General features: G+C 33.5%; 1 protein-coding gene across 1 annotated transcript; it reads right to left on the bottom strand.

Moving 5' to 3' along the window:
- Positions 1–294: 294 nt before the first annotated feature.
- On the bottom strand, positions 295–10,068 carry LOC102586591 (uncharacterized). The gene is made up of 15 exons (XM_015308642.1): positions 8,486–10,068; positions 8,130–8,240; positions 7,824–8,038; positions 7,523–7,733; positions 7,171–7,408; positions 6,921–7,068; positions 6,474–6,779; positions 5,847–5,901; positions 2,302–3,540; positions 2,102–2,218; positions 1,759–1,970; positions 1,391–1,601; positions 979–1,216; positions 742–892; positions 295–654 (listed from the first exon to the last, which is right to left on the bottom strand). Exons 1-15 carry the CDS (start codon positions 9,783–9,785, stop codon positions 352–354), a joined length of 5,055 nt encoding a protein of 1,684 aa, XP_015164128.1. The 5' UTR covers positions 9,786–10,068; the 3' UTR covers positions 295–351.
- Between the last annotated feature and the right edge of the window lie 4,730 nt (positions 10,069–14,798).

Below are 14,798 nucleotides of genomic sequence, written 5' to 3'. Positions count from 1 at the left end.
TGAAATACTTTCTCTGTTTGTCTGACTCGATTTGGCACAGAGTTCAAAGAAAAGAAAAGTAAAGAAGATACTATAGATACATAAAATATACTAAAATGTCTTACACCTTGAATCTTAAGAAGGACTTTAGACTAGTTTGAAATTAAACTCGATTCTGACTTTTGGTATTATATTCAGCATAATTACACAACTTATAGTGCTGAAGAAAATTCAGTACAAGATTGATTTGTAAAAAAATGGGGTGAAACGAGAATGGTGCATTTACATATGAAGAAAAGCTACATGATCATAAGCTAATGACTTGATTTTTGTACTTGATTAACAACTTTTAAGAATGTACATTAACATGTTCTATCGTCCTTGAGACAAGGATGCACTTAACTCATTAACAGAACATCTTTCGTTATCTTTTGCTGATCCTCCAAGATCCAAGTATGTTTCAAACTTAAATGTGGGTTGTTTAGGACTTGAGCATTTCATTTCACTGTTTAGTATGAGAATTATGTCAGCCATAGTAGGACGGTCCCTAGGATGCTCTTGAACACAGAGAAGGCCAACGTGTAGGCATCGCGTTATCTCTTCTGGAGAAAATGAGTTGATCAATGTCCCATCCATAAAGTCTAATCCCTTTTGTTCACTCCACAATTTCCATGCCTGCAATATCCATACACATGAGTACTGTTGTCATAAGGCTCAAGATATTTGATCAAAGACAGCGTTAGCCAAAGAGTGTGTACTAACATAATTGAGGAGGTTAAGATTTTCTTCAACATAATGGAAACTTGAATTCTTCTTGCCACTTATGATTTCTAATAACAAGACTCCGAAGCTGAAGACATCAGATTTCTCGGAGAATACTCCCCTCAAAGCATATTCAGGAGACATGTATCCACTGCACGCATTTGTCGCCCAAAAAATATTAGTGATAACTTTCAGAAAGTAAAATTGATACAGCAGTACAGACATATGGTTGCTTACTATGTTCCAGCTACTCGGTGAGTATGCACTAGTTGCTGCTGCTTTTGAAATGTCCTTGCTAAACCAAAGTCTGAAATTTTTGGATTCATCTCCTCATCCAAAAGGATATTGCTTACCTTCAAATCCCGGTGGATAATGTTCAAACAGGAATCTCGGTGTAAATATAATAGTCCTCTAGCAACACCTTGAATGATGTTGAACCGTTTAGGCCAATCTAGCAGTTCTTTTTGCGAAGCATCTGATCATTAATGTATAAACAGTTAATAAAGTATCACTCCCTTAGACAAGTTGTACATGATGGCAACTATATTTTCAGCCATTTAGGTGCACTTGTGTTTTAGGAAAATCTAGCAATGTGAAAGCTTTATACTGAGAAAAGAATTAGAAGAGAGGAAAACAGGAGCAGACATACCAAAGAGAGATTTATCCAAGCTTCTATTTGGCATGTATTCATATATTATAAGAAGTTCTTCCCCTTCAATGCAGCATCCCAGGAGTCGTACAAGATTCCTGTGCTGGAGTTTTGATATCAATACGATTTCATTCTTGAATTCCTCTATGCCTTGCCCCGTTCGATTAGAAAGTCTTTTCACTGCTATTTCTGGACCATCTTTTAGCTTTCCCTATGCAGAGTCCGCCAATTAAAAGTCCAATGATCAGAACACATATTTTACAGTTCATAATTTTGATTATCAAATCATATATAGTGCAAGTTCCATTACGGATTTGTGTTTATGTGGTCATATATTAGGTTAAGTATTTGAACAAAAGTGTAGTTACCTTGAAAACCGGACCAAATCCTCCTTCCCCGAGTTTGTTTTCTACTTTGAAGTTGTTTGTTGCTGTGACAATTACCTCAAATTCAATCAGCGGAAGTTCAATTGGATCTTCTTTCTTTAAATTACCAACCCATAAACTTTCCACTGTGTAGTCTTTTGAAATGTAGCATGAATCACCCAGACTAAAGCTTCTGGCTACTTTTCTCTTCTGTCCTGTTAAGACGAAGTAAATAACATAAAGATAAGGCTAGACGTCCGTTGTGTCAACAAAACCATTAAGGTAGTTTGATTTGTCATAAGTATTTTTCAACTTGTTCGCTTTAGGGAGGGACATCTATCATTACCTGTTATATAAATCTTGTGCTTGAGCAAACAAAATAGAGCAAACCCCAAAAAGAGACAAGAAAATACTGCAGAACATATGATTAGTGCTCTTTTACGCTTCCTCTTACCTGAAAAAACTGAAAAAAACATTTTAGTAAACTACTGCAGTAGATGGATTACATAGTAAAGTTAGTGTAAACCAAATTCATGTAGTAGTTACCTAACTCTGAGTAGGCAAGTCGAAGGAAAAGATCTTCCCCGGAGTATGAGTAATCCTGCATATCTAAAAGATCACCAGACCACACCATACACCTAATTCCTGCCACATAAGCATAAGCAGTGCAAGAACAATTGTTTAAGCACAATTTTTCACATTCACTTGCACTGTCAAGGCGAAAAATAGCAGCAAGATCAGGCAGTTTCAGTCCACTAAGCTTAAAAAATCTGTCCTGCAGTCCAACCCCTGGAGACAAGCTATTTCCCTTTTGCTGACATAGTAATTCAGTTCGTCTCACACAACCACCTGTCCAGTTTCCTTTGCTCCATTCATCACTAGAGTGTGGCACGAACCCTCTTAAGCAGCTGCAAGTTGGGAAGTTATGCTTGCTGCAGACTGCTGAAGGTCCACATGTGTTATATATATCACATGGTGCATGTACCATTGTAGCATAAATTTCCCAAGCTGGAGCTCCACTGGTCCACTGAACCACTTGAACAGACCCCGTAGACTGAAGTTCCACGAAAGTTAGGAATGAAGTATTTGGAAGAAAGGTGAAATATGTGGTTCCCTCTTGAAAGTCTTGCTGAAAAACAAATTGAATTATATAGGCAGCTGAATCTATACAAGGCAAACCAATGAACTTCAGTCCATTCCACTCCCCGGTTCTGTAGTAAGGAGTAACTTTGTTCCATATAAAAAACTGAGGAGAAAGTTGCTCCGAGATTCCTATAGAAAAATTTCCGAGTGAGGGGTCATTTTCCTTCTGCCAAGAAGACAAGAGCCATTTCTCCCCGGTTTTACTGTTAAAACCTATTTTCATTCCTGGCAAAAAAGTATCACAAGGATAATCGAAACTTTCCCAGAAGGATTGTCCCGAGACATTATCTTTAAGCACTAAATTCCCACTGTCCAGGAGAACTACTGCAACAGTGTTATTAGTAGGGACAGACACATTACTTGACCAGATAACAGTCTGTGTTCCATCAAGAAGCACCAAGTTTCCATATTCGCTAATTGATAGACTCACAGCGGAATCAGAAACTTTAAGTGGACTTTCTCTGTTTGCAACCCACACAACTTTAATAGGAGGGATATTTTTAAACCATATCCCCAGGTACCTTTCATCGGAATTCGCTGGAGTAAAGAATCCAAATTCAAAAACTTGACTAGCAGATGTTAATGTTTCCCCTACTAAAAGTTTCCAGGATTGCTGAATGGTGTCTGATGCATTACAGTAATCTGTTTGAATGATATAACAAGAAATAATAGAGATCAAAAGAATTTTCCAGGCTTGTCTGAATCCCATTTTCTTAAATGGACTTGTATCATAACAAACATCAAGGAACAATTAAAAGAGTCACCGCGCAACTTTCAATAACCAAATAAAGGGAGTAGAAACAAGAATGAACATAGTTGGAATTCTCCAAGTAATTCAAACTTGGTGACAAGATATCTCTTAGAAATGTATCAGGTCTATTAGAATGTCCAAAAAACTATTCAGAACATTTTTGGACAATGATTTGTTTTTTTGTTTTTTCCTTTCTCTAATATAATATGTTAGATGTTTGAAGCCAAATTTATCTGAGCCTATGCAGGATTGGGAGTAAAGACACTATAACTTGTCTTACTTGATCTGAGGTTATTTGGACTAAAGATCACTAAAGTCCACATCTGGGAATAAAGATGTTATCTTCAAAACAATAATTAAGAAGAAGAAAAAAAAGGAACTTGATATACTTGTTTTCTTCTTAAAAAGAATAGTCAGATTCGGTATGAAAATTAACTTGCTTAATTTTTATGGGATTTGGAAACCAGGGTATCAATATTTTCTTTTTGAAGATTAATATAATTAAAATGAAAAGGTATCATATAAATTCGTACGGGCGGTAAACATTTGAAAGAATTGTTTGATTCTCTTTAACGTGTTTGGGAATAACACACCTCTCTTCAGAAAAATATCTAACGATAAAAATTAAAGATTACTTTCCACTATATCCTTTTGATCACTCCTAACTATTCTTTTAGAATATGTCAAGTAATTATGAGTCCAACAATTCTCTTAAACTCTAATTTGGTTTTACTTATTTTGAATTATGAAAAAAATCCTGAACAAATACTATCCATTGTTTGGTAGGCATACTTACAGTTCTAACTTCCGGGGTTTGGTCAGATAGGACCGGATCTGATTATAGCTTCGAGTTTAGGTACCATACTGCAACTGGATGGTGAAGGAGGGGCACAATAAACCTCCTGGCAAGAGGCCAAGGTTGCTTGCTAACTCTGAGTCACTTGTTGGAAGTGCAGCTTGAATGGGGGATATTTTATTGATCTTTTAATCGATCTCTCCAAATTTCCAGAGCCAACGGTACTACACGAAGCACCATTAACCAATTTTAAGCAATTGAGCCGTATTCTGCTGGGATCCGTGGAAAAGAGGAGAATCGAGCAGTAAAACGAAAAGGGTTTCTCTGGGTTTTAGTGTTGAAATTGGGGGTTTTCCTTTCTGCTTTGGCCGCCACATTATTTGAAGCACCCATTCATGTAAGGGACAAGCTATGTGCTAATAATACACGTTTGCCAAAGGTAAAAATGTTAAATTGTCTGTTTCTGTTCTGATACCAGTAATTGTCAATTCTTCCTTTGAAGAGAATCCTTCCTATCATGAATATTCTTTTACCAAATCCCAAGTTATAGTCTGCCTGGAGTGAAGATACCTGATATCAAATATGACTTTAGTCTAGTGGGAACAGGGCAGTGAGCACTGGAGATGACAACATTATCCATCGAGTTTCGAACAGTGCACTATTTGGCCAAGCTGAGACAAAGTTCTGATTTTTGGAAGGTATGACTTGTTTATCACAAAGTTTTAATATAAGGTCTCCCTTTTTGGTTATGCCTTAATCTATTATTGTTTCTTTTTTGCCAACTTTAGAGCAGCCACAGCAACTCCAGGAATTCAACTATTTAGGCTTTTTTATCCCTTTTGACAAAAGTTCCCATGTTTCTCTGGTATGTCCTTCCATTAATTTCTTTTCCTTAGAGGAGTTGGTGAAATGTATGTCCTTAAAATTGTAGAATTTGACATTATCTTTGTGTCATATATATTATAAGAAAGGCTACTGTTTGTTTGTTCTTGTTTATTGTTGACGGAGCGTGAAGTTGTTTGGAATCTACAAGCTAAAAGCTTGGGAGATCACCAGTAGATCCAATTTGGAATCTACAATCCTACTGATTTTGATTAATTGAAATCCACATCTCCATATTTAATGTTCTTTTTGAGAAATGGGAGAGTAGATCACAAGATAGCTAATCAAACTCAGACCCACAGGGTGAATGTTTGAGCAGCCCCCTTGTTTGATGGTGAAGTTTGAATTTGATAAAGTTCACCTCTGTATGGATCTACAAGAGGGTATAAGGTAGAATAGGTCGTTCCCTTTTTATATATAAGAAAATAATTTTATGAACACTCAAGAGTTGAAGATTTCTTCCATATTTGAGTTACATGCAACAAGTCAACCACCACTAAATTGACACTGATTAATTACATAGTAAATAATTCCATTTCCCCTTCTGTCTCAAAGGGAACACAAGCTGATCTCCCTACAGATAGTTCAAGTTATGCAGAACCTGGTAATAACTATTGCTTGTGCTTCAATGGACAAAATACTAGTTCTCAAGCTTTAGAAGAACTGCAAAATGGTTTCTTGAAGTGATAGGAGATAACAAGCATGTAATTCTGTTCCTTGATTATACAGTGATATATACGGACCGATTGAAATGCTTGATTTATGTGGTTTGCGAGCTATTGCATAGGAGCAGGGGTTTTACCTGTGCGCACCCAAAGGGTAGCGGCTGCGGGTTTCCTTTGTCATAAAAAAAAAAAAACTAGATATGACAAGTGGGGTTTGCTCGATTGGTGGAGCATCTCCATCTACAAACAGTAAAGAAAAAAACTTCAGCCATACTAATTGAACAAGGTTGTGACATATCTCTCTTTCAGCTTTGAGAGCTGAACCACCTTCTAATTACAATACACATGATGTGCTAAAGTGTACCTAGCTAACAAAAAATTATGAACATAGTTCCAAGTATAACTTGGCATAGTTACACTACTTGATCCCATTCTCTTAAATGAAGCAGGTATGTTAGAAGGAACAAGCATTAACCAATCATCTACCTATTAGTACACTAACTGTGACATTGTTGGAAGATGTTACATCCTGATTCCCATGCCATATATCTTCATCCACAGATCTTCTCATTGAAGTATAGGTAGGTTGCCTAGGCAAGGGCAACCTTACATTGTCTGTTTCCAGCATCAAAACCACAGAAGACATGTTTGGTCTGTGAGCCGCCAAATCTTGAACACAAAGCAATGCCAAGTGTATACATCTCAATGCTTCATTGTGTTGACAACCATCCCAAATTGAACGATCCACCAGGTCCATTGGTCTACCTTCTTCCCACTTCTCCCATGCCTGAAATATTTTCCACCAGAAAAATATGAGAAAGATGACCACTCCGTCATAGCTCATCACACAAGAAATTAGCCCCATTATTTAGACAGCTTGTTCTTGACTAAAATGATTGAAATAGGTGGAGAAATTAGTCAGACTTACATATCCAATGATGCCTGAATGCTCATCTGTCCGAAAGCTTGTATTTCTACGTCCACATATAATTTCAAGCAATATTATGCCGAAGCTGTAGACATCAGACTTGCCAGAGAACAGGCCCTCCATAGCATACTCAGGAGCCATATATCCACTGTTGTTTAGCAACAAGGTACAAAATGAAATGGATTTAGCTCCAGGAACAAGAAATTTTGAAATTAGTCTCTTAAAAGATTTAAAATCAAATGATACTTACTATGTTCCTACGACCCTATTTGTATTTGCTTCATTTTGGTTTCCTCCAAATATTCTGGCCATGCCAAAGTCTGAAATTTTTGGGGTCATCTCTTCATCCAACAGAATGTTACTAGCCTTTAGATCCCTATGGATTATTCTAAGCCTTGAATCTCTATGGAGATACAGTAATCCTCGGGCAATTCCTTCGATAATGTTGAAGCGTTTTCTCCAGTCTAACTGGGATTTCCTAACAGTATCTGTCAAAGTTTAACAGCCAATACAGTTGTTAGTGTCTATCTCAATGAGATGTGTTGCTATAGTACATCTGTGGGAGCAGCAGAAATTATTTTGATAGAATTTCCTGAACTTACCAAATAGAAATGTATCTAAGCTTTTGTTGGGCATGTACTCGTAAATCAGCATTTTTTCTTCTCCTTCAACACAGCAACCCAAAAGTCTAACAAGATTTCTGTGTTGCAATTTTGCTATTAGAGTGATCTCATTCTTGAACTCCTCATCGCCTTGTCCAGACTTTTGTGAAAGCCTTTTTACAGCAACTTCTTGACCACAAGGTAGCTTTCCCTAAAGATTTGAAAAACATCAACTTTAGTCCAAAACATGGCCATATACTTCCTAAAGGAACAGAATAATCTATCAAGATTGAAAATTTACCTTATAAACGGGGCCAAATCCCCCTTGCCCAAGCTTGTTTGCAAGAGAGAAGTCGTCAGTAGCTGTGGCCACCATGCTGAAGCTGAAAAATGCTAATTCTGAACCATTTCCTTGATGCCCTTCAGCACTGATGTCGCCTGGTCCAGAATATTCCGTGGAGAACTCTCCACTCCTAACTAAATGGTTTTTGGGAATTTCACTGGTCCTCTTGGATTCTGAAAATTGCAAGTCAAAGGTATAAGTACAATATGGAACATATAATAAATGCAACTAACAAGTCAGAAATGTTACTGCATCAAAATTTACCTCGTTTTCTGGCCCTGTACTTGCATACTAGCCAAATGGCCACCATAACAACCAAAGCCAGAGCTGCTAGAATTGATATTACAACAATTATGATCGTCTTCTTTTTTTTACCTGTTTCAAAAGATATTCAAAGGAGAAATCAAGAAATTAGAAAGGCTAATCATTCTTCAAACACAAGGAAGAAAAAGATATATTGCTTGTTGTTTGAGCTTGCTACAAATAAAGAGTAAAGACAAACAAGAAATTGATCTTTGTACTAAAAGACAAACTACTTTGGTTTTAGATTTGTATAATTGCACGAATGAGAAGAAAACTGGTAAGAGATTTATGAATTCAGCAGAAAGTATTGTGCTTACCGATATCTGAAGGATGAAGACGAACATAAAGAGTGTTCCCACCTTCCTGAAAATGCTCTATATCAACTAAATCATTACGCCACATCATACAATTGATTCCTCTGACATAAGCATAAGCATTGCAGGAACAATCATTCAGGCACCTGATTTTGCACTCGTCTATGGTTATTTCTGAAACATTAGCATGGTCAGGTAATTTAACTCTCCGAATAGTCGAGAATCCATCATCTTTTGAACTATCATTCCTTGAAACACTGCTATTTCTCCTGCATTCCAATTCTGTCTTCCTAACACATCCTTCGGTTCGGTTCCCAGCATGCCACTGCTCCTGAACACGTGGTACAAAACCTTTTAAACATTGGCATACATCTTTGTCACATTCTGCAAAATTCCCACAGAAGTTATACAAGTCACAACCACCTACAGGCCTAGATTGCAACGTGTTCCATTCACCCTGGTCTTCGTTCCACCTCTGTTGCAGCTCATTTCCAGTCACAGTAATCTGAAACCTCACAAAAGAAGATGTATTTGAGGCACTGTAAGTGAGTAACAATTTATTGTCTCCTTCGTTTTGAATTCTGAAGCCAGAGAAAAAAGTAGTTCTAATCACATCTGGAACACCAATGAATTCCGCTCCATCAAAATGTCCACTCCTCCATCGTCTATTCGGTCCATCCCAAATAACAATCTGAGGTGTTCCACGAGGATCAACTCCCATTGAGTACCTCCCAGGTGAAGGGTCACTCTCATTTGTCCAAGAACGGAAAACTTTTTGCTCTTGGCCTTGTCTTTCTATGAGAACTTCCATTCCAGGCAAAAATGTATCTGTAGGATCCGAGAAGCTCTCCCACAATTCAGAATTTAACCTCGTAGCATTCCTGTCATTATTAAGGATGACAAGATTGCCCTCGTCTCTCAGACAAGCCGTAGAATTTGTGGTTTTAACAGAAACATTAGACGACCATAGTAAATCCCCATGTCCATCTTTAACCACCAAATTCCCATTTTCATTAATTGAAAAGGTACCATTTTTATCATGAACAGGATTGTTCCTGTTGGCAACCCAAATATATGTCTTTACTGGTACGTCAACATACCATATACCAAGATACCTTTTACTGGTATTTGCAGGACTAAAGAACCCCAACACAAAATCCCCTCCTTTAGAAGTGATGTTATCACCATCTTTATAAATCTCTCCTCGCGTAACTCTGTCACCACCTAAACAGAATGAGGAGAAACAAGAAAGAATGAAAAGAAATAAGAACCAAAAGGGGGGAAATCTAAAGCCAGTGGCCATTCAAGAATTTGGAAATGGAAATGATGATGCCACAATTCAAGAATGGAGAAAATTGGGAATTTTACAAAGGAGAATGGTAAAGGGTATAGAAAACAAAAAGAAAGAAGAAGGTTCTGATGAGGCGCGGATTAGATGGCTAAGTAAGAATAATCTAACAAGTTGATGAGAAAGATTGACCTGAAGAAGGTTGTCTTGTCTGCATATGTAGTTGAAGATTCTTTAGGCTGACCAGCCACCTTACTCTGCCCCACTAGTCAATTTCTGCTTTTTGTGTGAAGGGGAGTAGAAATGCCTTGATTTCAATAATATAGACTCCACTAGGAGTCTAGGTCTATTAGTGGATCTCAAAAGATTTACATAATAAAATCATTATATTAATTATTTATTTTGTCCTGTTAGATTTTTAATTTATATTGAGATATTGTTATTGAAATAAAATAAAGTTAAATGATGCTTTTACATAATTTCTCATAATTGAGTGATCTTTTGAAATATTTTTTTGTTTGAATGCTAAATCACATTTTATTTGAACTAAAGACATATCTGATATATCAAAATCTCCTTTGAATTATGTAGTCTAAAGACATGTTTGGTAAAATATTGTTATTTAAAAATGTTTATGCCCTTTAATATGGTTTTAACTGACATTTATGTCCTCTAACTTTGAGTGTGCACAAATATACACTTAAATTTCTTTAAAACTGAACGATTATACACATTTGTCCTAATACGCGGCATCCTACATGATAATTTTTGTTCCTCTGTGTATTATGTCACGTAGAACACGTGTGTTTACTTGTTTAATTTTATACAAATTTAAATATCTATTTGTGCAGACACAAAATTAGAGGACATAAATGTCAATTGATACTTGAAGCCAAGATAAAGGGTATTTTTATGTATTACGCCTTAAAAATGGTATAGAATGAAACATTAATGCAACTTATAAGTCAAACAATGTAAAATGATTTTTTGTACTGTGAATTGCTAGTAACGGGAAAAAATAAATGTGTACAACTTATAGAATTCGTAGGTTCCCCTTTTTAAGGAGAACTAATTGAGAGAAAATAAGTTGTTGCAGGGAATGAATCACATTTTACAGCATATATGTTTTGTTTGCAAGTTGCAGCAGAATATAGCTCTTTGGTCAAATGGACCTCTTTTATCATGTCTACAACTTTGGTGCTATTATGGTAATTTTTCCATTTTGAAACTAACAATTTGATTACATTAAACTACAATTTCCTTAGTTCTAAATAATGTTGTGTCCCTTTTATTTTAGGTCCAAAGAAATTTTCCTTTTCTTTTAAGGATAATAATTGCTCTTTAGTCTTTCGATTGTCGATGAATTCTGATTTTGATCCTTATAATATTTGACTAAGTAATATATCACCTTCAATTAACTGAAATATATATTTTTCACTCATTTATATAGGAAATATTAATTTTAGATTATCTCTAAAATTAAATAGTACATCGATAATTGAATGTTTTAGCGCATGATAATTTGTTAAAGTTTCGAAGATTTCAAATTTAATAATACTTCGATAATTGAATGTTTTAGCACATAATAATTTGTTAAAATTATGAAACATTTATAATAAGAGGGATCAAAAACACACATGTCAATTAACTAAACATTACATACGTTTTACCAAAATCAAAATTTGTCAATATTTGAAAGTGTGATTTCCCTTTTTCTTAAAGTATAGATCTTTTGGGCAGTGCAGAGGGATGGCTTTGTCACTTCTGGTTTCGGGGAAAAAAATAATTACTGTAATTCAAATAGAGTTTGTTATAACTTATAAGTTGAACTGTTTTTCTATGAAAGTGCTCTATCTTAAATTATTTATAGTGATTTTTAAAAATAGTTATCTTATATTTCCTTAGTCTCATATCATATTATTAAATTATCCCAAATTACTTATTAATTTACAAATAATTATAAAATTAATTATTTTTTTCTCATTTTACCCTTACAATTATATCTTTTTAAAAATGTAAATAAATTCGTGAAGTTTCAAAAAAAATTATCCAAGGTAAATTAGTAGAACTGCCATTTTTATTATAATTTCTTAAGGGACATGTAAAGGAGAAAATGGGGACCGTATGTAATTTTAGAAGTTCAAGATAAGTTTTTTTCATTTTTTTATATTACTGTTGGTAGTAATTATTCTTGAAGATTACAAACACCTCAAAAAAAAGGTACATACATAGAGTAAGGGTAAAAACAGTCACAAAACTCCTCCTAATTAATATTTTTTTTAGCAGACGTATAAAAAAGAAAATACCGATAAACAATTTGATTCTTAGCTTGCGCACATTTCTAAAGAAATTCAGTCACCCCTAAAAATATAAGAGATATTTTCACTAAATTATTTTTAGTTAAATAGTATCTACGTAATATGATTTTTTTTAATTATATATAAATATATAATCCACTTATTTAAATACATGTAAAGTTAAAAAGGGAATAAATAAAAGAACTTAATTATGTAAAAAATTGTCTATATTGGACCAAATATAAACACTAGTTATATCTTACAATTTAATTTAATTTTAATAAAATACCATATAATATGAACGGAAGAAAGTATTATTTTGAGGTGAAGAGTCAATTTTGCTTAGATAAAAAAGAAGTGTTATTTAATGTTTGTTATCTAACAAACATGTGTTTGTTATCTAACAAACATGTCCAAGTTTAGATAATCAGATTGTGTGAATCTGCTGCTCAGTTTAAGAATTAGTATTTTCTTCTTGTTCGTTACTGATTGCAAATGTGTTTTTTTTCTTTTTTATGTGAGACATTGTGTTCCAATCGAATAACTTAAACCATTATTCTTCAAATATTCACACCGTTCGTCTTTACTTATTTATATTTGACTTCAACATTTTTTTTTAAATAATAAATAAAATGATAATTATATTTTGTTATTTCTAACTATTATAATTAATCATCTAAATATTGAGAAATGTATAAAGTAAAAATTATTTTGCCATTTAAAAAAAAGTTAAATATCTATTTTAACACTGATTTAATAAATAAGTAAAAGTGAACGTAAGAAGTAATAATCATACTATTTCTTCTCTTTTTCCCCCCTTCCTTTGTGCTCAAATGTCCACAATATCTGCATCAACAAACCCGTGTATTCATATTGATTAATTTCCAACTAATTGTCTTTTAGGTGAGTTGCAATGTTCTAGAGTATACCCCGAAATGACATAATCCCTCTTTCATTTCATATAATGTTATTTAACTTGTATGGGATTAAGAAATAAATTTAAAACATTATGTATAATTTATAAATTAAATTTATATAATATATAGAATGTATTCTTAAAATCTTGCAAGTATTATATCAACATATCATTTCTACAAGAGCAAATAACTAGTGATAAAAACATGTCAACCTTTAATTTATTTATTTTTTTGGTAAGTTAGTATTTTATTATCAAAGAGAGGTTTACAGCTAAAAAAAGAGAAAAAAAAACAAAAAAAATCATTCAACGTTTAATTATTTAAATGAGCAAAAATGAAAGAATGGAGGGGGTCATTATTGGATGTTTTAATAACGCAATCTTTTATGCAACAATTTTTTCCTCTTACATTTAATTTGTAAGAACTCACACCATAAAAATCAATTATGATATATACATGCTAGTCAAATTGGTGAATTCAACACCATGCAAAACACGAGCTAAGAATGTCGGTTGAAAACCTTTCAACGAAAAAATTATGTAAGCAGAAGAAAGTCACCACATTGGTTAGCAAGGGTTCGAGGAGTGATTCATCGTCTCTTTGTTTTGTTTTTTGCTTAATATATAATTGTTAGGATGAATCACATGAGGGAGAAATATGAAATCATTGAGCAAATTTAAATTTGGATAGGATTTTGATTCATATCATTTGGATAGACTCAAATTTTTTAAGAGTCTTTGATTCGAGAATATTTGCATTGTCAATTCTTCCTCTTAGCTTGTTTTTTTTTTGTTTTAGATATTGAAATAATCATGTAAAGCATAGGCTAGACAAGCAATACACTGAACATAATCCAATCATAAAAAACAGTTTATTTTTTTATATAACTTCAATTTCATAATTAAGAAACATGATAAAAAAGGAGGGTAAAACTAGTTTAATCAATAAATCCATATGTATGTACTGTGTACATATTTGTAAAAACGTTTAATGAAATTTTTGATTTCGCAATAAATTCCGTTTCTGTATATATATACTTTTTTGATGACTCAAAAACTTCCTCAAAAGAATTTCTTTATTTTTTGGAGAATTAATAAACATTTTTTCTTTTGACGTCTTGGTCTTAAAACACTACTCCGTTTTATATTAGTTGATCATTATATTAAAAATAGTTGTCCCATATTAGTCGTCCGTCTTACCTAATCAAGAAAACATTAAACAAAATTTTTCTGTATTACCCTTGCAATGAATTCTTTTTGAAAGTGTTCACATTTTTTTTGTAAAATCCCCCAAAAAAAAATTAAGAGGTGAGTGAATTAGTAAAATTTTCTTCTTATTTATTATTTATTTAGCACAGTACAAAATGAAAAGTAATCAACTAATATGAGAAAAAGAGAGTAATAACTACTCCCTCTGATTTATTTTACTTAGTCGTGGTTTTTTTTTAAAAACATCTTTAAAAGATATTACAAATAGAATTAAATTTAACTAAATCAATCTTCTTCTTTTTTTAATATCAATTTAGATTATTTTTTCTTCCACTACATTTATCTCTTTCTATATTTAGTAGAACAAGAATATATTAAAAAATAATTAATTTTATCTTAAAATTTTAAAATAATAAATATTTTAAACAAATTTATTTAATAATAGTAACAATTAAAATAACTCGAAGGGGATAGAGTCCGTTTACTCTTCCTTATCCTTTGGTAAACCTGATATTTCTCTATATTTTCTGGATTATTCGATACATAATTCTTCTTTTAATGTGGTCCTAAAACACTAATTAACCACCCCCCCCCCCCCCTCTCTTC

Source organism: Solanum tuberosum, unplaced genomic scaffold (genome assembly GCF_000226075.1).
Source record: "Solanum tuberosum cultivar DM 1-3 516 R44 unplaced genomic scaffold, SolTub_3.0 scf00083, whole genome shotgun sequence".
Taxonomy (NCBI): domain Eukaryota; kingdom Viridiplantae; phylum Streptophyta; class Magnoliopsida; order Solanales; family Solanaceae; genus Solanum; species Solanum tuberosum.
Note: the sequence above shows the minus strand (reverse complement) of the source record. Positions and strands in the feature narration are given on the sequence as shown.